Raw genomic sequence first — 24,220 nt, 5'->3', positions numbered from 1 at the left:
TTGGGTTGTTTTTTTTTTTTAATATTGAGCTACATGAGCTGTTTGTATATTTTGGCAATTAATCCCTTGTCAGTTGCTTCATTTGCAAATATTGTCTCCCATTATGAGGGCTGTGTTTTTTTTGTTTGTTTGTTTTCTTTGGTATGCAAAAGCTTTTAAGTTTATTTAGGTCTCTTGTTTATTTTTGTTTTTATTTTCATTACTCTAGGAGGTGGATTGAAAAAGATCTTGCTACAGTTTATGTCAAAGAGTGTTCTGCCTATGTTTTCCTCTATGAGTTTTATAGTGCCTGGCCTTACATTTAGGTCTTAATTCCATTTTGAGTTTATTTTTGTGTCTGATGTTAGGGAGTGTTCTAACTTCATTTACATTTAAGTGGCTAGTTTTCCAGCACCACTAATTGAAGGGGCTGTCTTTTCTTCATTGTATACTCTTGCCTCTTTTGTTACAGATTAGGTGACCATAGGTGTGTGGGTTTATCTCTGGACTTTCTATCTTGTTCCATTGATTTATATTTCAGGTTTTTGTTCCAGTGTCATACTGTTTTGATGACTGTATCTTTGTAGTATAGTCTGAAGCCAGGGCCTTCCTGCTGTTTTTCTTTCTGAAGATTGCTTTGGCTATTCAGGGTCTTTTTTGTTTTTATACAGATGGTAAAATTTTTTGTTCCAGTTCTGTGAAAAATGTCATTGGTAATTTGATAGGAATTGCATTAAGTCTGGGGTTTGCTCTGGGTAGTATAGTCATTTTCACAGTATTGATTCTCCCAATCCAAGAACATGGTGTATGTTTTCATGTGTTTGTGTCATCTCTGATTTTGTTCATCAGTATCTTATAGTTTCTGAGTACAGGTCTTCTGCTTTGTTAGGTAGATGTATTCCTAGGTATTTTACTCTTTTTGATGTGCTGGTAAATGAGATTGTGTCCTTAATGTCTATTTCTGATCTTTCATTGTTAGTGTATAAGAATGCAAGCAATTTTTTGTGTGTGTGTGAGACGTACACGCTGCTGTATTTATTTATTTTTGGCTGCACCAGGTCTTCCTTGCTGCACATGGGCTCTGTGTAATTGCCGAGAGCAGGGCTACTCTCTAGCTGCAGTGCACAGGCGACTCATTGTGGTGGCTTCTCTCGTGGAGCACAGGCTCTAGGCATGCGGGCTTCAGTAGTTGCAGCGTGCAGACTCAAGCAGTTGCAGCTTGCTGGCCCTAGAGCATGGAGTCTTCAGTAGTTGTGGCGGATGGGCTTAGTTGCTCTGTAGCGTGTGGAGTCTTCCCAGACCAGGGATCAAACCCACGTCCCCTGCATTAGCAGGCGGATTCTTATCCACTGTGCCACAAAGGAAGTCCAGGAATGCAAGAGATTTCTGTGTATTACTTTGGTATCCTGTAGCTTTACTGAATTCATTGATGAGCTCTAATAGCTTTCTGATGGGATCTTTAGAATTTTTTTTATGTATAGTATCATGTCATCTGCAAACAGTGTCAGTCATACTTTTCCAATTTGGATTCTTTTGTTTTTTATTTTTTCCTCTCTGCTTGCAAAGGCTAGGACTTCCAAAACTGTGTTGAATAATAGTGGCGAGGGTGGACATCTTTGTTTTGTTCCTGATCTTAGTGGAAATGCTTTCAGTTTTTCACCGTTGAGTATGATGTTTGTTGTGGGTTTGTCATATATGACCTGTCTCATGTTGAGATATGTTCCCTCTGTGCCCACTTTCTGGAGAGTTTTTCTCATAAATGAGTGTTGAATTTTGTTGAAAGCTTTTTCTGTATCTGTAGAGATGATCATATGGTTTTATTCTTTAATTTTTTAATGTTATATATCACACTGATTGTTCTGTGGATATTGACAAATCTTTATTTCCCTGGGATAAATCCTACTTGATCATGGTGTATGATCCTTTTACCATGTTGTTGGATTTGGTTCGCTAATATTTTATTGAGGATTTTTGCATCTGTATTCATCAGTGATATTGGCCTGTAATTGTCTCTTTTCATGGTATCTTTGTCTGAAGGGGAGAAGGAAATGGCAACCCACTCCAGTGTTCTTGCCTGGAAAATCCCATGGACAGAGAAGCCTAACCAGCTACAGTCCATGGGGTTGCAAAGAGTCAGACACAACTGAACGACTTTCACAGACATTTTGCTTTCAGCTGGCTCAGATGATAAAGAATCCACCTGCCAATGCAGGAGACCCAGGTTCCATCCCTGGATCGAGAAGATCCCCTGGAGAAGCAAATGGCTGCCTACTCCAGTATTCTTGCCTGGAAAACCCCATGGGCAAAGGAGCTTGGTGGACTACGGTCCATGAGGTCACAAAGAGTCGGACACAACTGAGTGACTTAACACTTGTCTAATGGTGGCCTCATAGACTGAGCTTAGAAAGTGTTCCTTCCTCTGCAGTTTTTTGGAAAATTTTGAGAAGGAGCGATGTCAGCTCTTCTCTAACTATTTAATAGAATTCACCTATGAAGCCATCTGGTTCTGGTCTTTTTTGTTTGTTGGAAGATTTTTAATTATACTTTCAACTTAATTACTTGCGATTGGTCTGTTCTTATTTTCTGCCTCTTCCTGGTTCAGTCTTGGACCCATGGCTGCTAGAGCCAGACCCGTCCCTTCTGCTCCAGCTGCAGGAGCGGTTTCGGATGTTTTGTAGATGCTGAGTTTAGGAAGCTGTCAACAGAGATGTGACTTCGCAGTTTGAGCAGCTGTGAGGAGGGATTTCAGCTCTTCCTTCTTACTCACACAGCCCCTGAGGTTCAGCTGTGGTTTCAGCCCATCTTCTGGGCAAATGTCTTAGGGGAGCTATTCGTGCCCTCCTGGGACGCCATGGGCAGGTCCTAGCACCTGCTGATAGGTTTCCCAGTGTGCGTGTGTGTAGGGGGGTGGGTATTTGCGCCCTCATAGGACAGAAGGGTGAGTTCTGGCACCCACTGATGGGTTTCCTAGTTGCAGAAGCTCTCTGTGCCACCCCCCACCCCCAGGACAGCGTGGAAAGATCCTGGAGCCCTCTGGTGGAATTCCTAGAGTGCTGGAGCTGTTTGTGCCCGTCCACAAATATGTTTATAATTTTCTTTACAGGAGAACCTCCATTCTTACCAGAATCATTTGACCGAATTCTTCTCGATGCTCCCTGCAGTGGAATGGGACAGAGGCCAAACATGGCATGTACTTGGACGTTGAAAGAAGTGATGTCCTACCAGCCGTTACAGCGAAAACTCTTCACTGTGGTATGTGATGCTACTTTGTTGTGGAAGAAAGGTGACCTAGTTTGATAGTTTAAAGAATGAGAGCAGTTTTCATAGCAGCATTATTCACAGTTTTATTAATTAAAATGTGGGAAAAACCCATGTGTCCATGAGTAGATGAATGGATAAGTAAAATGTGGTTTGTACAAACAATGAAATTTTAGCCAGCCTTGGAAAGGAATGAAATTCTGATGCATGCTACAACATGGATGAATTTTGAACATATTATGCTGAGTTATATAAGCCAGACACAAAATGGTGTATGTGATTCATTTATATAGTGTCTAGAAAAGGCAAATTCATAGAGACAGAAAGTAGAATTTAGGTTACCAGAGGCTGAAGGAGCAGGAGGGCGAATCAGGAGTTAATGTTTCATGGTTCAGAGTTTCAGTTTCGAAGAGTTCAGGCGATGGATAACGGTGATGGTTGTACACCAGTGTGAATATATTAATTAATGCTTAATGCCATTGAATTTTACACTTAAAAACGGTTAAAGTGGTAAGTTTTATGTATACCACACACAGAGAGCACCAGAGACCTAGTCTTCCTTCATGCTGATCCGTTCTGTCATCGCAGGCAGTAGTAGAATTTCTTCTCTGAGACATTGAATGAATTTGAAACATGCTGCTTTATCTTAAAAGTAGACGGTTGTTAACATAGAGTTACTAACTGATGTAAAACATTTGGATATCCCTGGTAGTCCAGTGGTTAAGACTGTGCTTGCACTGAAGGGGGGCGCAGGTTCGATCTCTGAATGGGGAATTACGATTCCTGATGTCATGTGGCATGGCAAAAATAATTAGACAAATAGATAAATAAACAGCGTTTTAATAGACTTCCTAATCATCTTAGTGAATTAAAGGTGGGAAATCCAACAGAGGTGAACTCATTCATGAAACTGGGACGTGACAGCATCCAGTGTAGGATGTAGAAGGACCAGGCAAACTTAGCAAGTCAGGCTGGTCTCCGGGATGTTTCACAGGAGGCCCTGATAAAACCCGTGAGAATTTCTCTCAGCCTTGCAAACATGATATCATGGATTTCCCAGGATGCAGGCAGCACTGGATCGAAGACGGTCCCGCCGTTTCCTCTCAGCTCTCTAACTGTAAACATATAGGCTATAGCAACAGTGGATATGCTCCGATGATTCCCTCTCTGAAGCTGTCTTGGAGTGCCTTTCTCTTCAGCACTCCTGGTGTCTCCTCTCCTACCTGAAAGTGGCACCGGGAGTGGACCGTTTCAGCTTTTCCTTCTATACGGTCTTGAGAGAACGCATCCTGGAAGTTGAGACAGCAAGCAGAAGAAGCAGCTTTGCTTATAGCTACAACCCACTTTGATGTTTGGGTAAAATTTTGTTGCTCCTGTTGTTTCGTCGCCAAGTCATGTATGACTCTTTGGGACCCTATGGACTATAGCCTGCCAGACTCCTCTGTCCATGGCATTTCCCAGGCAAGAATACTGGAGTGGGTAGCTGTTTCCTTCCCCAGGGGATCTTCTTGACCCAGTGATCAGATCTGCGTCTCCTTCGTTGGCAAGCAGATTCTTAACTGCTGAGCCACCAGGGAAGGCCGAGGATAAAAAATTAGGACCCTGTTTTAAGAGACTTGGCTTTTTGTTTGTTTCAGCTCATTTAGGCATTTTAAGAGGCCGTTTGGGAGGAGATGTGTTGGTCTTAGTGACGAGGAGCAGCTGACCGTGTGCAAGAGAGAGTAAAATCCAGCACATGAGCCTTTGGGTGAGGGTGGGAGTTGAGACTGTGGATACGTGTCTCCGCATCAGTTACTATGGATACTTGGGTTTCATGACTGAGAAATGGGGAGGATGCCTCCACCTGATGGGGTTGCCTCACTGGAGACAGTAACCATTCTTCTGGCAGTGATAAGATTTGTTGAGAAAAGCTATGTAATAGGCTCAAACAGCAGCTGGCAAAGTTTAAATTTTGATCAGCCTACTATGGTTAAGAGATATTAGTATATGCTTTTTTTTTTTTTAAGATTATCATTAACATTTTTTAAAAATTTAGGGATTTGAAAAAAGAAGCGTTAATTATTTGGGACAGGTTCATTTTCATATTACACTTTATTTCTTGAACAAATACTTACTGGGCAGCTCCTGTATGCTACAGTGCTAGGTGCTGATGATATGATAGTTAACCCTTGCCCTTTTACATGAGGTTTCTTTTATTTTTTTCCAACTAAAGTAATTTATTTATTCCTTTGGTCCATAGATGACATAATTATAGACAAGTTTTGATATATAAGAAAACCCTTCTGTCCACCTCTGTTTGCTAAATGAATCATCACAGTAATTTTCACAATTTTTAACACAATGCACAGTTTTCTTGGACTGAAGCAATTGCAAGAGCGCATTGGTACTGGTCTGTTACAGCTTACGTGAGGTTTCTATTCTAACTGGTACTGTGCTGTGCAGGTCGCTTCAGTTGAGTCCGACTCTTGGCAACACCATGGTGTCGAGCCTGCCAGGCTTCTCTGTCCATGGGATTCTCCAGGCAAGAATACTGGCGTGGGTTGCCGTGCCCTCCTCCAGGGGATCTTCTGACCCAGGCATTGACTCTGCATCTCTTGCATCTCCTGCATTGGCAGGCGGGTTCTTTACCACTAGTGCGACCTGCCTTTCTAACTGGGGAGGAATACAGAGAGATGAGGAAGTGATTTTGTGTATCCAAGGAGTGACCCTGTGGAGCAAACTGAAGAGAGGAGCTAGGAGTGGGGGCACCCAAAGTGGAAGCAGAGAGACACGGATGCTGTGCAGGGAGCAAGCCCTGCAGGGAAGGAGCAGGCTGTCCGGGCTGCTGCAGAGGTCCTGAGTCAGGGGTGCCGCACCTGCCAGACCGCAGAGGCTGGTGGGGCTCAGGCAGGACAAGCCAGGCACACAGAGGGGAAGGCTGCAAGGGGCTGCTGTACATACGTTGGGAGGGCCACTCTGAGGCCGTGAGCTTTGACTCCAAGTGATGACAAGGAATATCGGAAGGGTTTTTTGTTCTGTTGGCCGTCCCCTGAGGCATGCATGGTTTCAGTTCCTGACCAGGGATTGAACCCGGACCCCAGCCATGAAAGTGCAGAGTCCTTGGCCACCAGGGAACTCCCCAGGGAAGGGTTTTGAGTTGAGAAGAGGTGGTTTTAAAAGCACCACTTGGGTTGCTGTGTTGAGAATAGATGGGAGGAGGGCAGGAAATGAAGCAGGTGGGAAACAGTTGGAATAATCCAGGTGAAAAAAAATCATGAAACTAGGAGCAGAATGGCAGCAGTGGGAGTCGTGAAACTCCTGGGTCTGTTCTGAAGGTAGAGGCAAGAGGATTTACTTGACAGACAGGAACGTGACGGAAAGAGGCGTAAAAGATGATCCAGAGTTGGGGCCTGTACCCCAGGAAGGATGGGGGGATCCTTTTCTGGGAGGCTTCAGAGGAAGGTAGGCATTCAGTGTGGGATGGGAAAAATATGGAGAAAGCAGTTGAATATATGGGAACAGAAATAAAAAAGGAGTCTCACCTAAAAATGGTGAATTTTCAGCATAAAAATGGTATCTAAACCCGTGAAACTGAATGATGATATTTGGGAATAGTCTTGGTCCAGATGGGCTGAAACAGCTCTAACTAATGAAATGCATCTGGTCTGGAACATTGTTTTTTTTCAATAATCATATTTTTCTTTGTATACTTTTTATTTTGTATTGGGGTATAGCCAGTTAACAATGTTGTGATAGTGTCAGGTGCACAGCAAAGGGACTCAGCCATACATACACATGTATCCATTCTCCCCTAGACTCCCGTCCTGTCCTGGCTGCCATATAACATTGAGCAGAGTTCCCTGAGCTGTACAGTAGGTCCTTGTTGATTACTTACATATATAGTTGTTTAGTTGCTCAGTCATGTCCAACTCTTTAATGACCCCACGGACTGCCAGGCTCCTCTGTCCATGGGATTTCTCAGGTGAGAATACTGGGGCTGGTTGCCATTTCCTTCTCCAGGGGATCTTCCTGACCCAGGGATCTAATCCATGCCTTCTGCCTGGGCAGGTGGATTCTTTACCACTGTGCTACCTGGGACGCCCATCTTATGTATAGTAGTGTGTGTATATTAATCCCGGTCAGTCAGTCAGTTCAGTCACTCAGTTATGTCTTATGCTTTGCGACCCCATGGACTGCAGCACACCAGGCTTCCCTTTCCTCCTTCACTAACTCCTGGAGCTTGCTCAAACTCATGTCCATCAAGTCGGTGAGGCCATCCAACCGTCTCATCCTCTGTCGTCCCCTTCTCCTCCTACCTTCAGTCTTTCCCAGCATCAGGGTCTTTTCCAAGGTGTTAACCCCAGACTCCTAATTTACCCCTCCCTCCTGCCTTCCCTCTCTGGTGGCTGTCTGTTTCTGAAACCTGAGGTGTGTATACGTACCGCAGCTTATCCATTGCTCTGCTGATGCTGCCTCTGTGCCTTGGCTATTGCAAATAGCGCTGCTATGAACACGGCAGTGCACATGCCCTTTTTTATTTTATGTTGGAGCACAGTTGATTCACAGTGTTGTGTTTCAGGTGTACAGAAAAGTGAATCAGTTACACATGTATCTACTGTTTTTCATGTTCTTTTCCCATGTAAGTTATTGCAGAATATTGATAGGGTTCCTGTGCTATATGGTAGTTCCTGGCTGATTATGTATCTATGTATATGTTAACTCCACCTCCTAGTATATCCCTCCCTGCTGCCTTTCCCCTTTGGTAATCAGAGATTTGCTTTTGTAGTCTGTGAGTCTGTTTCTGTTTCTGTTTCTACGTAAATTCCTTTGTATCATTTTTTTGGATGCTACACATAACTGATGTCATACAATATTTGTCTTTCTCTGTCGGGCTTATTTCATTTAGTATTGTGGGTGAGCTCAGTATAGCTTCAGGCGTCCTGTCTGCTGATGGGTGGTGAGTCTGTGTGTTCCTGTCTTGCTGGTTGTTTGGCCGGAGATGTTCCAACACTGTAGACTGTTGGGCCGGGCCAGGTCTTAGCGCTGAAAGACCTGCTGGAGAGCTTACGCCAGTTGGTATTCCCTGGGGTCTCTGCCACCAGTGACCTTGATCCCACAGGGAGCCACAGCCAACCCCCGCCTCCCCAGGAGACCCTCCACAACCCACAGGTAGGTCCGGCCGAGGCTCCTGTGGAGGCACTGCTTTGTGCTGGGTCCCAGTGCACCTGAAATCTGCATGTGCCCTCCCGGACTGAAGTCTCTGTTTTCCCCCGTCCCGTGGAGGTCCTGCTTTCAAGCCCTGCTGGTCTTCAAAGCAGATGTCCTGGGGGCTGCTCCTCTTGATGCCAGACCCTCAGGCTGGGGAGCCTGACGTGATGCTCAAAACTTTCACTCTGTGGGAAAACCTCTGCGATATAATTATTTTCTAGTTAGTGGGTCTCCCACGGGTGGGCATGGGATTTATGTTGCAAAAGCGCCCCTCCTGCCATCTTGCTGTGGCCTCCTCCTTGCCTTTGGAAGCAGACTCTCTTTACTGGCAGGTTCCAGCCGTTTCATGTTGGCAGTGGTTGGGCAGTTTGTTGTGGTTTTGGTGTTTTTGTGAGAAGAGAGGTCAGGTCCTTCTACTCCTCTGTGTTGTCTGGAATCGAGGGGGTGGATGCTTGCTGGCCCTTGTTCCCTCATTGCGGATGTGCAGGTGTGGTGGCCGTTGCTTGTTCCCGGGATAGCAGGGGAGTGACAGTGCCCGCTTGCCTGTCTTTCAGCAGTGGCAGTGGCCTGGGCCTGCCTGTGATGCCCTCAGTGGTGTTGGTGGCACGCGCCCACCCCCAGAGCGTGTGACCATCGTCCTGGGAACAGGCAAGGGAAGGCAGCTCTTATGGTTTCTCTGCCCCTCTCCTTGGGTGCCCCGCCCCCCCGACGATGGGGCCTTGCCTCTCCGTCAGGCCCTGGCTGCTGCTGCGTGCAGCCTCACTTGCTGCAGTGCCGCCTCTTCAAGCTGTCCCCATGCAGCCAGCCCCGGGCCTCTCCCTGGGACTGTCTCCAAAGGCCGAGCTTCCATACCCAGTCTCCACCTGTACTGGCAGACGGACATCTCAGACTGAGGAGCACGGGGTGGAGGTGACGGCCTTCTGAGCGCGCCACTCCTCTGGGTGCTGCAGACTGGATGGGCTCTTCCACTGCCAGTGAGGGGACTTGCCAGGGTGCAGGAATCTCTCCTCCTCCATTCACAGCTCTCTCCCTAGGGTGCAGGGCCCGTCCTGATTCCATTCTCTTGCCTTTTTCTTCTGCCTGGTTATGTGGAGGTTGTCTTGTCCCTTCAGAAGGCAGAGGTCTTCTGCCAGCGTTCAGTAGATGTCCTCTGCAGATTATTCCACTTCCGGATGTGATTTTGCATACGCATTTATATGCATTTCAAATGTGTTGTCTTCAGGCGGTAGAGCTGCTCAAGCCAGGGGGTGTGCTGGTGTACAGCACGTGCACTGTCACCCTGGCAGAAAATGAGGAACAGGTTGCCTGGGCCCTCGAGACGTTTCCCGCCCTTCAGCTTCAGCACCAGGTGAGGACCGTGGCAGCTCTCTCGGGGTGATCCAGTAGGTCACGGAAACGTAAGTGTAGTGATAAACCCAGAGAGTTACATGAAGGGATACGTCATGTAAAACTCCTGAAACAAATCTGGTGGAGCTCAGGGCGGTTTCTCCGATGAAAGCCGTTCCAGATTGTCCTGGAACATCTGGAATTTTCACATCCTGATCCAGGATTTCCAGGCCTTCACTCTTACTGACCAGAGATATGTTAACAAGTATTTTGTTATCCAAATGTTATTGACTGGAGATGTATCAGTACTCACTTACATAACGAATTGCCAGCCACAGGTGTTAATTTCTGCAAAAATCCCCCAGTCAGTAATGTGTTTAAATGACCGTAGAACTCAGGTGGATTTTTGATACGTGTTTGACTTGTGGCTCTTGTTCATGTTATTTGGAATTTTGTTTCTAAAACCCTTTTCCCCTCTCTCAGTCCTGTATTTTTCTGGTAGGGGAAATGGTGAGCATTTTTTCTCATGACATATCAAAGCCCAAACAGGCTTTAATAACTGGGATTCAAAAGACTAGCCAAGCGGGGGAAGATAGTGCAGGTTTATCTCTTCCTTTGGTTTCTTAGATAAGATATAGAATATTTTTAAAACTCCCATGTACTTTCTTTTACTTAGCACTGCCTTTTAGTTCTGGTTTTTATTAAAATACATTGATGACTAGATTTTTCAGTCCATGATGTTTGAGACTAGGTTTAAATCTGTAGTAATGCTCACATTAATTCAGATACATTGTACGTTTAACTTAAGACTTTCCAGGACAGAATTCTAGTAAGTAATTGGATACATAACTAGAAAGCAATCTGGAGATGCTTTCTAGACTCAAAAATTAAGATAATTACATTGTAGATGAAAAGAAGATTTGAGAATTCACTCCAATTTTGTGTGTGTGTGTGTATGCATATATATTCAATGTATAATCCAAGAGATGGAACCCCACCATGCGTTAGTAGACAGTAGGTTTTCTGATATAAGCCTAAGAAAATGTATCTTCAGTAACATAAACATTTATCTGTGAAACGGTGCCCTAAGTTAGGCTTGTGCAATTTTTGGAGTAGCGGTTTGCACAGATCACTCAGTTCCTTATGATTCTTTATTCTCCTAATCAGTGCAGCCTTCGTTTTCTCATCTCTTTAAATACTCTAGTACATTTAAAAAACAACAACAAAAGAGAAATTTTTATCATCCAATTGGTATGGGCCAGAGAGAGGCCTCCTGTCAGATGCCTTCTGTCAGCTTTGGGAGGGTCTGACAAATAAAGCTGAATTTTCATCTCGTGATGTTACTGATAATGATGTTTCACTTACTGAGTGCCCACTGTATGTCAGGCATGATATCACCTTATTTATTTAAGCCTCAGAACTGAGTATTTTATCTGTTTGGTAGATGAGGAAACAGGCAAGTTCCTGTTCTAAAGTCACACAGCTGAGAGGTGGCAGAGCTGCACCTGGAATCCATGTGTTGCTGACTGGTGCTCAGGCCTTCTGCATGTTGTGGTCCTTGATGAGCATAAAGCCCACCCTAGGAGTTCAGTCATCAAGTGACTGCTCTTACCATTATCCTACTTTATTACACAGAAAAGCAGCATGTCCACTTCTCTCTCTCACACACACACACACAGGTATTGACTTTTCAGTTTCTGGAATTGGTGGTGGGCTAGTTTCTCTTTTAACATGAATGGTGCACAGGCACTCTTACTAACACAAGGATGTTCATCTGTGTTTATTGTTCTTCCGAGCAGGACCCACAGGTGGGAGGAGAAGGGATGCTGGGAGCTGGCCTGTCACCTGAACAGTTGAAACGGCTGCAGCGATTCGATCCCTCTGCAATGTGGTCACTGGACCGTGACATTGGTTCTCTGAGAGACGCCAGCATAGAAGACCTGGTTTGGCTGGCAAATAAAGATTGTATAGGTTTTTTCATAGCAAAATTTGTAAAATGCAAAAGTGCACAGTAGGAGGATCTTTAGAAATGATTCCAAACGTGTGCCATGTGGTTATTATTATTATTTTTTAAACCAAACTCTCATCAAACCATGTGATTGATGTTGTGGTTGCTGGAGAAACAGAAAAGGCTGCCAGCTCTTCTACCAGTTCAAGAGACTCTGCTTCACAGAGAAAGAAACTGGAGGGTTGGGATGGGATTAGGGTGTGTGTTGAGATTATACTTTGCGTTTTTAAGAAAATTTTTCCTTTATGGATTTAGCAGAGTATAAACAAAAGGAGGTGTCTGGAATGTATTTTCATTTGGGGTCTTTGTTTTAATTTGTAAAGAATGCAAGTCATTTTTAATGGTAAAATGAGTGGATTTCACAAAAGGAATAAAATGAGCAGTATTTAATTTGGTTATAAAACATGTTTTCTGTTACTGAGCTCCTAAGGATGAGTTCCTTCAGAATTCAGGGTGTGTAGTCCGTAACTTACTTATCATGTGCCAGGAACTGAGCTGAGGATTTTACTTGTTCTTCTGTTTGCTATTTATCAACCCCTCTTTCAGATGAGTTCTGCATCACTCCTAAATGACAGTCACCCTTCATTGTGTTTTCTTTTTCCTTCATGTTTTAAACTAAAAACTAAAATGAATTTTAACTCTGTAGATTAGAAATGAGACTATTATAGAATTTGGGTACCTTTTATCATCTAATGGAATATACAGATTATTAGAGGTATGATTGGTGAGAAAGAGAAAACCGTCTTGTGAGAGCTGGGAAGCGGCCAGTGTTTTCCTGCCAACTCCTTAGACCACCAACCCCAGACCATGCAGCTGTGACTAGGATAGATCAAGATAAAACAAGACCACTTCACCATCAAATCTGAAATCACCCAAACCACAGAGGTGACCAGACATCTCCCATAGTGGCCAGTATACGTGGACTGCCTTTGTAAAACGACTGTAACTGTGGGCTCGCTTCATCCCGCATGCTTTTTAGGTAAGATCTATTAAAGTACCCACCATTGGTTAAAAGGTGTCTCATGTCATGTTAAATGTATCTGTTTTGTTAATTTGAATCACCTCAAAATTCCTGAGCCTTTGGGCATTTTAAGTGGATAGTTGGAAACAATTGCCTAATAGTTTTTTTCCCTCTGCCCCTTCACAGGTCTCCACTGGGCTTCGCTGGTGGCTCAGTGGTAAAGAATCTGCCTGCCAATGCAGGAGATGCAGGTTTGATCCCTGGGTTGGGAAGATCTCGTCGAGAAGGAAATCAGGCAACCCACTTCAGTATTCTTGCCTGGGAGATTCCATGGATAGAGGAGCCTGGCAGGCTACAGTTCATGGGGTTGCAAAAGAGTTGGACATGACTTAGCAACTAAACAACAACAAAGGGTCTACATTAGGAATTTCTCGAAACTCTTGTGTAGTGAAGAATGCAAGGTCTCGGATCAGGTGAGATCTTCAGAGGCCTCTGCTCTGAGCAAGCCTTTCTTCACACTCTTCCCTGCAGCTGGGCTGTCTGCACCCCTTGGACCTCTGACTCCTCCTGTCACAGCGCTTGACACATCACCCTGGGAAACGAGGCATGTCCTTGACCCCTGCCCCCAGGTAGGCAGGAACCTTGCCCTTTCTGTACAGCTTCCGAGCAGATCACCGTTACACCCTTACTGAAGGAGGGAAAAAACCACACCAAGTGCCCTAAGATTCACTATGTAACTGACTTCTTTCCATCCCTCATTCTGCCTCATACCCAGCAATTGTCATGTCTAAAGGGAAACACTGCTGACCTGTGTCCTTCTGTTTCCAGGGCTCGGCATGCCCCTGGAACTTTCAACGTGATTTTAAAACACCGAAAGTCCATCCCTTCTCTTGCTCTCTGCAGAACCTTAGGTGCTAGGCTGGGATGGAAATGGTCGGGAAGGAGCCTCGTAGCAAACATGCTAAGTTTTGATTAATACCAGCAAACACCAAAGTATAACCAGTACAGGCAAAACAGAAGAAAAATATTTGCATATTGAAAATAGTAATGACAGATAAGAAATAGGATTAACGTTTGTTCCTTTAACAGACATTTTCCAGGGGTTTCTTTAAAAAGAAAAAAGAAAACCAAATTGGAACACAAAGCACATTAAATCTTAAGGAATGCAGACATTTAAGAAAAAACATGATAGACGGAAGAAAGGGGAGTGCGGAGGAGAACGAATACCTTTTTTAAACATATTTAATGTTGTCATAGTTATTTTGGAAACAGAAGCATTTTAATTCCACAGTGAGTACATTTTACTTCAAAATCGTGTATCACATTTTAAGTAGTAAAGTACAAATACTTAAAAACGTAACTTAGCCACAATTCAGCCACTGACCCAGAGACATCTAATTACCTGTTGTCTCCACCAGAGTGACTCTTGACCTGTTAACAAGATTGGACCAGCAGCATCATGTCATTGAGCCAAGGGCGAGGAATTAAAATGAAGATCTGATGATGGATCCGTTTAAAAGGGACAAAATAAAATTCAACATCAGAGGCAAGAATTGCTGAACATGTAAGGATGAAGGTGAGAGGAAGTTGACGTTGCTGTGCTCAGACCCCCGGAGACCTTTGACCTCCTGGAAGCTGGCACTTGTTAGCTGTCATGGGGAGGGGACTGCATACCATGACCTCCCCACCCCTGGAAGATGAGCCACAAGAGGGAAGTGCAGGGAAGTGTTTAGCATATTTTCAACTGCAAGAATCACTCCTGAAATGGCAATTAATACTACTAATAGTAAACAGTGCAGAAGCCAGCTCTTTATTTGTTTGATACGAATGACTTTAAACCAGGCTTGTTGAACAGTTTGGTGTAGCTGACAGTGAAGGTTTAACATGAATGCAGAGCAGACCATGTTCAAATGTGGCATTGTCCCAAAGTACAGGATAACTAAGATGGCCTACATTTAGCAGCACCTTTTTGTAACAGTAACTTAAATGAGCAGGAGAGAGCAGAGGAAAAACCAAAATGGGTTTGACAAGGAAAAAAAAAAACCACAGAACTATTCAGAACATTTCCAGCATTTTCTAGGTTAACTACAAAAATCATGATTCTACAACCGAGTTGGTTAAGCTGAAACCTTTGCTGTGTGAAAAGACTTAGAATTTTACATTCTACAAGTCAGTAAATATCCCACTGTCCTTGGGATTGTTTCTTCATTTACATTTTTCGTACACACCGTTCACACATGCACCCGCTACACAGTCTTCACAGACAGATGCGCTTATGTCAGTCCTACAGTAGAGGTTTCTGAGGATCACTCTGATTTGGACTAATGTGTTTCACAGTAAAGTGAGAAATGAAGGGTCCAGGTACAAAATTTTTAAAAATGGAATCCGTTAATGTAGTTCTTTGAAAGGGATTAATGGTAGCAGCAAAAAAGATACATACCAGTTATACCTCAAGATTTTAAATATTCCAAAGTCATGAACTGGGATGTAACCTTGAATAGGAAAGGTTGGGGGCCGATGATTAGTGGACATCTTACCGTGATGGAAAGCTGACCGGAAGTATTTTATAAAAGTAACTTTAATTAGAACATGGTTTCCCAATGATGTGACTAATTTACATTGAAAATTTATATATTATGACTAGTGTTCTTATATTCAATAAAGGTATGAGTACAGAGCTAATTAACAGATTGAGGGAAATGGTTCCTCTATTATCTGATAAAACACTATATGTATAATTCATTTTTATAACTCTTGAGTTTTCTTTGGGGGAGGAAAATAAGGAATTAAACATGAAACAGTTTTACTTGTAAAGGTCCAAGAATATTTGGCAAGAACCTGGAATAACCAAAGAAGCGAAATAAAAATAGCCTAACTTATATAACAAAATAAGAATTTTTAATGTCCAGGTCTGAAGGTAGGCAATCATAGGAGTTTTCCAGGAACAGACTTCAAGTGCCAGGTCCGTGCACACCTAATACTGTCTTACCTGTCCAGGCATTACTGGACCGATGGACACGTAGAGAGACAGCAGGTTTCAGCCTCAGCGTGACAGCCACCTCGCGGGCTGCCGCCAGCGTGTCCCTGACACCAGGCTCAGCATCTTCTGGCTTCCCCTTCGGGGCAGGTGTCCCACGCAGGAAAACCTCAGCATCTTTGTTCACTTCAAGTCACCTCATTTTGCCCTGATTTCTTCTGAAGAGCAGAAACTTTGGTTATAAGAAGCACTTCTAGGTTTTGACGGACAGTGAAAGTGTCGGAGTGGGTGGGGGAGGTGGGGATGGAACGGGAGGCGACGGATGGAGGAGATAAGAGGGGAACAGCCAGTGGGGTGGGAGGAATCAGGGTCTCTGATTTTCCCTTGAAATTATTCTACAAGCTGTGTAAACGTTTCTCCCTACAACAGACACTCGAACACACGAGAGATCGGACATTTCCAGTGGAACACTCACAGTTAAAAGCGGCCCGTATTTTTCCTCTCCAGGGGCACGACCAAGGAGCCAGCAGGTGGGAGCTCTCTGAGCGAGTCCCCTTTGGCAGCGAGCTCCCCGCTACGCCCTGGCGGCTCCTGCAGCAGCAGAGTGAATGGCAGAGCCAGGTGGGTGTGCGCCGGTGGCCCAGGCTGGATGCTTCTTGCGTCTTCCACACTCAGACCCTCCACTTGCTTGCACATGCTCACCCCCAGACCCACACGCACACAGGTTCCAGCTCCTAGACTCCAGTGCTGTGACCTCAGACACTAGCTACGCAGGACGTGGTCGTCACAATCAGTGTGAACTGCACGGAGTAGAACAACCCTTGGAGTTTGGTTATATATTTCCCATAATTTATGGTCAGAAATGATAAACTTACAAGGATGGTGAAACATTCAGAAATCAAACCTTTTCAAGTCAAGCAGCCACACATATTTACAGTATGTACAGACTCTAGTGAACGGGGATGGGCATTGAGTTGATGCTATTACAAATTTCCTGAAGGTGGGCTTTTCTAGTCCCTGTAATTCATAAAGCAGGTCTGCTGACTTGGCATTAAGACTCTAAAATAGTGTGATCAAACTGATATATATATATATTATATATAATATATATAATTATCGTAAGAAGGTGTTTGCAGAAATAACATTTACAAACTGTCTATACAGTACACAATACTAGTACATAGAAAATAGATTCTGACTTTATGATCCCCTTTGTGTAAGGCAAGACTGAATCTGTCCCCAAATTTAGTCAGCCGGAGGTACAAGCAAGAAACAGTGGTCCATGGATGAATATGCAAATCAACTGCCTACATATTAAAAAATCGGCAAGAATCAGGAAACTCCACTTTTTATCTGGGCCAGTTCTGGCCCACTGGATACATCAACCACATTTTCGAAAACATCAGCTATGCTCTTAAAATACCAATGCCACTCAGACGGCAACAGATTTGTTCGAGTGGCAGCTACCCCAGATGGGGTTCAAGGTTCCGTAGACAACCAGAGGCCTGCAGCCTTTCCAGGCCAATTGAGAGAGCACTTACAAAAGAAAAAAAAAAAGTGTATTAATACTCTATTTCATGCTGTTGCTATCCAAGCAACAGCAGTACAAAATATACAAGACAAATCACATATGATTGCAATGTAGACCCCCTTCCCCCCAAGATCGATTTGGGCGGGTGGTGGGTATACAAGACTTAAAAAAAAAAAAAACACACAAAAGGGCAGAAAAGTCATTGGCGGATGTAAACATCCCTGTTCCAGTCCGCAGCTTCGTTCCGTCTGCGGGACGCCCCTTCCCCATCCTTGTCACAGTAGCGATCCTTGGATTTGTGGCGGCTCCGCTGCCTGTGGCACTCGTGGTCCTGCTCTCGGTCCGGGTCCCTGGAGCGGTGCCGCGTCTCTCTGTGTCTGTGCTCACCACCCCCGTGGGGCTCCTCTCGGTGGTTGTGGTCACGGTGGGGGGCATAGTGGTCTGCGTGTTCGTGCGAGTACTCTTCCTTGGGCTCCACGTAGGCGGAGTCGCGACTCTCCTGCGTCTCCGAGTCCAGGGTCTCTTGCCTGGAGAGGCCTCGGCTGGTGCCACTGCGATGGTTGTGGTGCTGGGTGGAGGAACGATGCTGGGCTTTCTTGACCGGTTCTGGGCAAGGTTCTTCTTCAGCTTGGGAAGCAGAGCGGGCCGGAGCCCCGCGATCCATCCTCTGATCCCCTTGAGAACTCTGGAGACAGAGGAGCAAATGCAGTAGAACCCTCGTCACAAAGGGAAGTCCTTTTAAGTCCAGTCCCTTACAAATTAACATCACGTCCAGTGTAATGTAAATGCTACTGGATGTTACCAAAAGAATTAAGCAAGCAAGCTGGGTTAGATTTCATTTCAGCCTTTTAGAGACTCTGAACAGAGTAACTTTTATTTTTTTCTTTTAGATGACGGAAGGAGGGATTTCTTTCATATGTTCTCTTGTGGTTCAAATACAGATACAAATTCCTGAGATCTGTCTACACATGGGTATATACTGAGCCACACCTCTGCTCAGATATAGGTGGGAAGATAAATTCTGGGAATGTTGGCCTTAAGGAAAAAAAAAAATGATAAAAAGTCAGATGCTTAAATGGCACTTAATGAGACCAGCACTAGCATAAGATAGTCACATATATTAAATTATTAATACAACCCTCCATGCTCATCTATGAAGGGTCATGAGATGCAACCCTTAGGAGAGCCCCATGAGGTTGGTGCCATTAGATGCCTGGGAGGAATTTGAACCCAGGCAGTCTTGAGTCCACAGTCTGTGCTGCCAGCCTGTAGAAAGTTTCTCCTCTTTTCCTGTCTTAATAGAGTTAGTGGTCTGTGGTAACCTAGACAGGGGGATGGTGGGAGGGCAGTCCAAGAGGAAGGGGATAGAGCTGATAGACATATAGCTGTTCCACTTCCTTGTAGGAAGAAACCCATACAACCCTGTAAAGCAACTCTACACCAATTAAAAAAGAATATGGGGAGAGGGGATCTACATTCACAGGATGCTGCTTACACTGCTTTTCTTACAGGCACACAGCTCACTCAGGAGAGAGCTGCCCGATGGGAACAAATGCTGCATTGGCACCCTGGGCATGGATGAGGGCTCCGCTTACCTGTGAGTTGGAGGCTAGCGTGGGGCTGACGGGCAGGGTGGAGGTGGCTAAAGTGCGGCTGAGAAGGGGGTTGGGGAGACTGCTGCTGGGAGGGTGGGTGGCCTTCCAGTAGGCCTCCAGGTAGTCGGCCAGGTGTTCACAGGCATCCTCGAGCTGGTTCTCATCCAGGATCACATCAAACAGCTCCTGCAGGGGCAGACATTACAGATGGCACCCTGACACCAGCCCCCAACCTCCCCGCCACCTCAGAGGAGAAAGCAGGGAGCCCCCGGGTCTCTGCTCTTGCTGCCTGACTCCTCCACACACTGTCCTCTAGAGTTAGCTTACAAGCATCGGTCCTCCTCGGGTCAGTGTTGACTGACACACGTGGATCACTGGTATCAATGACTAGGAAGTGGACAGGTGTAATAAGTTGTTAAGGGCATGATAGAAAATTTGCTAATAGTGAAAAAAAGGAATTGACCCTACATTAGAAGAGAGATGTAAAAAAGAAAATAAGACTATAAGCCAAACAGTATAGGACGAAGTCTGTTTTCGACATAGAGACTGTGAAAAGCTGAATCTTGGAAATAGCTGCGGCAAAGGAAGGACATGAGGAAGCCAAAACAACCTAGCAGGTAGGCAACATATGCGTACATATAGCTGGTTCACTTTGCTGTACAGTGGAAACTAACACAACATTGTAATTATCCTCTCATTAAAAAAAGAAGCCAAAACAAAACCCAGAAGCATAGTGTCCCAAAGCATAGTATGCACAACATGGATTCAAGGTAGGAATGGGTTCAGGTGTCAGAATCTGCTTACTGACTGGTTTGGAAATTGCTGTCTACATGGTTTCAGATCAGTTTCATAGATGGTGATAAAGAGCCAGCAACTTGCTCCCAGATTAGAAGTGAACAATAAACCAACCCCAAATAGATCGATCTTTCCGACCAAAGTTCTGAAACAACAGTCGTGTTTCATTTAGGATACTATGGAAATGTTAACAAAGCAACATCCCCACGGAACACACTGTAGCCGTTTGCAAGCCACGACCACGACCATGACCTAGACACGTGCTCATGGCAAGAGGTGGACCGTTCTCCACTTTGGGAAGAAGCCCACTGCTAATGGAGAGGGTTCTCTTCTGGACAAGTGTTTACCTAGTGTCTGGTTTTTGTTAACAGAAAGAGGGGCTGATGACTTCAAGTGGATTATACTGAACAGAGAGACTTACTGGAGGACACTGAGCTAGCTTATCTGCCGCCACCATCTGGACATTGAGGTGCTTCGCTTGAGATTTCCCTCGAGACTTTATTAACCTCTGTAAAACCTGCAAAAGATGAGGTTTTTAAGCAGGAGTGTCTGTACTCAGGTAGACAACAAGGTTCATTATTCACTCTTTTCTCTGGGACCTTTTTTCATACAGCACTCATGATTTACTGGGCAAGAAAATAGAATATTTAAGATGATCTGGAAAATTAATACATCTCAGTTGCAAGCTTCAAAAACCACCAGCATGGGGATTATTCTAAACCTTTTTTTAAGGCTAGCACTTCTCAAACTTTATTGCTCATGATTTATGTTTTTAAAAACTGTTGAGAAATCCCAAGAGCTTTTTATGTGAACTAGAATATTTACATACTAAACATTAAAACTGTGAAATTCATTTAAGAATAAACCTGTTGCATGTTAACAAATATCACTTATTTCAATAAAAATAGCTAAATTGTTTGCAAATTTCTCTACAGCCTGACTTCACAGAAGATAACCAATGTTTCCTCTTTCTACATTTAATCTGCCACATTACATTACTCTGAAATACGTGAAGAAAATCCAGCCTCTTCCAGATACATAGTTCAGAAGAGGAGGAGTATTTTAGTAACCTTTTCAGATAACTGTGGATATTTTTTCTTTGATACTACAGTAAACAAGTGGTAGCTTTTTAAAGATTAGCTGCCATGTGACATCTGAAACCCTACTCTATTAAATTCCATTGATTTGTCCTGAAATTTGAATGGCATGTCATTTGTTCTTTCCAATAAAGGATGACTCCAATAATCACACCAGTACTTGTCCTCAAATAACTGACTTTGAGTATGCAGCTGAAGAACTTGACGTGTACCTCCCATTTTGTTATGTAGAATATTAAAAATACTTGTAGCACCTTTTTGAAGAGTCAAAATTTAATAAACAATTTTGCTACTTCATCAGAACTTTTTTTTAAAGTACCACAATAACATTTTATTGACTAAATATTAAAATAACAAATAATAGGATATTTTTGGCTTAGATAAAATACATTCTTAAAACTAATATCACCAGTTTTTGTATTTTTAGTGTGGACACCAGAAATTGTGAAAGAGTTAATGATCGTAAAATCTTAATTCCTAGCACAATTAACGTATTAATACTCAGACATTTCACAAGAATCCATCTAAAATCATAGGCGAAAGAGGCATCTTCTGTTCTAACTTGAAGGTTGCCAGTAAAAAAATCTGCACCTTATTCTGACCTAGTCTGGGACATAGATTTATATTTTAGTAATGCCTCTAGACAAGAGCAAGGATCTCCTATCAAAATACATGCCCAGAACTAATGCATCCAATGTTTTCAAACTCCACTAAGAAAGTGGCACTAGATGGGATTTTGCTTAGGACACTAAGTGAAACTTTATAACCCGGAAGTGCATGGTGAGGAAGAACGCAGCAGCTGCTATTGCTGTTGTGGTCTTGCTTCCTGCTTAGACATTTCCCACCACTTCTTTTGCACCATCTGTACAGAGGTCAGGCCAGTGGAAGAGGAGGAGAATGTCTGAGGATTATCAGGGAATTGGCCTTCTAGGCCCTCTGAAAGTATCTCCAAGCCTCCCCCACCAGGAATCCACAGGCCACACTTTGGAAATCACTGTTCTCAGCCATGAAACTTATCATCACTCTCTGCTTCTATGAATCTTAACACTTCTCACCTACCACATCTCTCTTCAATCCTTAGTGATGGGTAAAGCAGCAGCCCGTCTGTAACTGAAAGCAGACTGTGAGGACACATTTTAGAAAAGTTTCACTGCGGAACAAACGGTCACAGCCCTGCTTACCTTAGGAGAGGAAATCTTGACATACACTATGATAGGGGCCAGAGAGGTTTTACTGAGCTGGGCTGGGTGATTGATAGTGTCCGCATCAAGGACCACCAGTTGCAGTGTTCTTGCAAGTTCGAAAATCCTTTCGATTTCACTCTGAACTTCCGCTGTAAAAGGTGAAGCAGAACTTGATTACTTAAAAGTTCAGCATTTCCAGACCAGACTGAGAGAAAGTAAAATGGTTACTCAGGCAGGTGAGCTGTGGTTGATGTCTACAGGTAAGAGAGCTGATAACAGGCATCGTTTGCAAAGAGCCATTCCTTCACAACACCTCGAGAATTTAGGAATTCCTCTCTCAACCAGTTATGGAATTTATTTCCAGTTTACCACGATGTCTATGAGAGTCAAACTTTTTGGCTCTCTGTGCTTATTTGTTTTGGGGGCTCTAAAACGTCACTCCGTGGAGTCATTTTATTAAAATGTTGTAAAATAGAAACATGGAGAGAGCTCTTCCTTGTGTGTGTTTCTGACCACTCAAGCCTAGCACCCATCAGCAGCCTTCCTGTCACTGCACGGGCTTATCCGCGTTTACATGCCAGCTCTTGGTATGGAGTCTAGAGATGTTTATGAGCAAGCTGAACTATAGCAGGAAACAGATTTTCAGAATGTCTACGACAAACCTAGCCAGAAACACACTTCTTGTATTTTCCACCAACAAAAAGACGGTCCTGTAACATTCATGCTTTAAAAGGGCAGTTATGTAGTGGAAGCAGCACCTCAGATATATAATCTGTCAGACTTACAGAAAAATATTAACAAAATTTACTTGAATGCCAAAGTGTTTTCATTCAGTTCATCTATTTCCCATTGTCTCTCTTGAGTGTTAAAAGGGCTGTTCTAGAATATTTTCTCTGATGATGGATATATACTGTATCACTGCTATGGAATACCTGAAATGTAATTAATGTGAATAACTAAAATTTTGAGATTCAGATAAAAGTTAGATAGCCAGGAACTACGTTTCTAAATATCACAGCTCTGTAAAGGATAATATGTAGTTTGCAGTGACCACTGCAGTCATGAAGGGCCACTCCAACGAGATGCCTGGACCTACAGGACACCATTTAGTTCCTCTTGTGCATTTGCATCCACGCAGAAGACTCCTGGAGACAATTTTAACTTGTGCATTATTCCAGAAAAGGCAAGCCACTAGTCATCTGCCTCTTACCACTAAGAGTCCTTTTGTTTACCTGGATGTCTTTAAAATGCCCCAAACCACTAGTGACACGAGCTTTAAAATAATATTTGGTCACGTTACCACTCATGACACAGTTTTGCGAAAAGAAAAAAAACCTATTAAGCTTCTCAATAGACCAGTTTATAAGAAATACAGAGAACAGACAGTTGTGTAAACTACACCAGTGTAATTAGCAAAATGCAGTCTCTGAATACCCTGCAGGATAAGTAGGGTAACTGACCTAGTTTCTTTAAAAAATTACAAGGAGATAAAAGATATATGGAAAACAGGATTAAGAGATTCAAGGACCTAAGAACCAATCACAATGTGTGAAGTTTATTTGGATCCTGATTCAAACAAATAGTAATTTATATATTTTATGATGCAGAAGTGAATAAAATGTTTGTGTATATATATGTGTGTGTGTGTGTGTATAAAATGTATGTGTTTGTATCTATCTAGTATATGACAGCTGGGAAATGATACATGGCTGAGTGGCAACCTGATGATACCAGGGGGTTATTATTAAGGTACAATAGGGACTTCCTAGGTGGTCCAGTGATAAAACTCCATGCTGCCAATGCAGGAGTCCAGGTTTGATCCCTGGTCAGGGAACTAGATCTTGAGTGTGGCAACTAAAACCTGGTGTAGCCAAATAAATAATATTAAAAAAAAGAGGTATGATAATGGCATGGTTTAAATAAAAGGAGTCTCCACTGTTTAGAAATACATACTGAAATATTTACAGATAATATAAGTATCTTGGGTTAACTTCAAAGTAAATGGTTGAAACTAGGTAACAAGTACCTGGGCTTTCTTACAGCATACTGTTCATATATATTTCCTTCAATCATTCCTTTTGTAACTGTGTTCTAAAACATTACTAATACTGTTATTTGCTCTCTCCTCTTGCTTCTTAAATTTTTTATTCCAATTATAACCTTGCTTCTCTGTGCTCTGTGTTTTCACAAGCCACTGATCACCAGTAGTAAAGTTCCAATCTACAACCATGAAGAAATCTGATTAGTTTACAGCTGATATCATACTCAGTGGAAATGCTAGAAGCTTTTCCTCTGAGATTAGGAACCACACAAGGATGCGCA

The 24,220-nt window shown here is 43.5% G+C and overlaps 2 protein-coding genes across 2 annotated transcripts in view; one reads left to right on the top strand and one right to left on the bottom strand.

Moving 5' to 3' along the window:
* Nucleotides 1-11,765, top strand: part of NSUN6 (NOP2/Sun RNA methyltransferase 6) — an 84,439-nt gene extending 72,674 nt beyond the window's left edge. Inside the window, exons 9-11 of the mRNA XM_052651112.1 lie at nt 3,083-3,231; nt 9,647-9,772; nt 11,550-11,765. Coding sequence (XP_052507072.1) covers nt 3,083-3,231; nt 9,647-9,772; nt 11,550-11,765 — 491 coding nt within the window. The remainder of the gene's footprint in view (nt 1-3,082; nt 3,232-9,646; nt 9,773-11,549) is intronic.
* Nucleotides 11,766-17,426: 5,661 nt separating this feature from the next.
* Nucleotides 17,427-24,220, bottom strand: part of CACNB2 (calcium voltage-gated channel auxiliary subunit beta 2) — a 416,941-nt gene continuing 410,147 nt past the window's right edge. Inside the window, exons 11-14 of the mRNA XM_052650516.1 lie at nt 21,896-22,047; nt 20,039-20,134; nt 18,823-19,008; nt 17,427-17,912 (exon numbers count right to left, since the gene is read on the bottom strand). Of these exons, the coding sequence (XP_052506476.1) occupies nt 17,427-17,912; nt 18,823-19,008; nt 20,039-20,134; nt 21,896-22,047 (920 nt within the window). The remainder of the gene's footprint in view (nt 17,913-18,822; nt 19,009-20,038; nt 20,135-21,895; nt 22,048-24,220) is intronic.

The sequence above is a fragment of the Budorcas taxicolor genome, chromosome 13 (genome assembly GCF_023091745.1).
Source record: "Budorcas taxicolor isolate Tak-1 chromosome 13, Takin1.1, whole genome shotgun sequence".
Taxonomy (NCBI): Eukaryota; Metazoa; Chordata; class Mammalia; order Artiodactyla; family Bovidae; genus Budorcas; species Budorcas taxicolor.
Note: the sequence above shows the minus strand (reverse complement) of the source record. Positions and strands in the feature narration are given on the sequence as shown.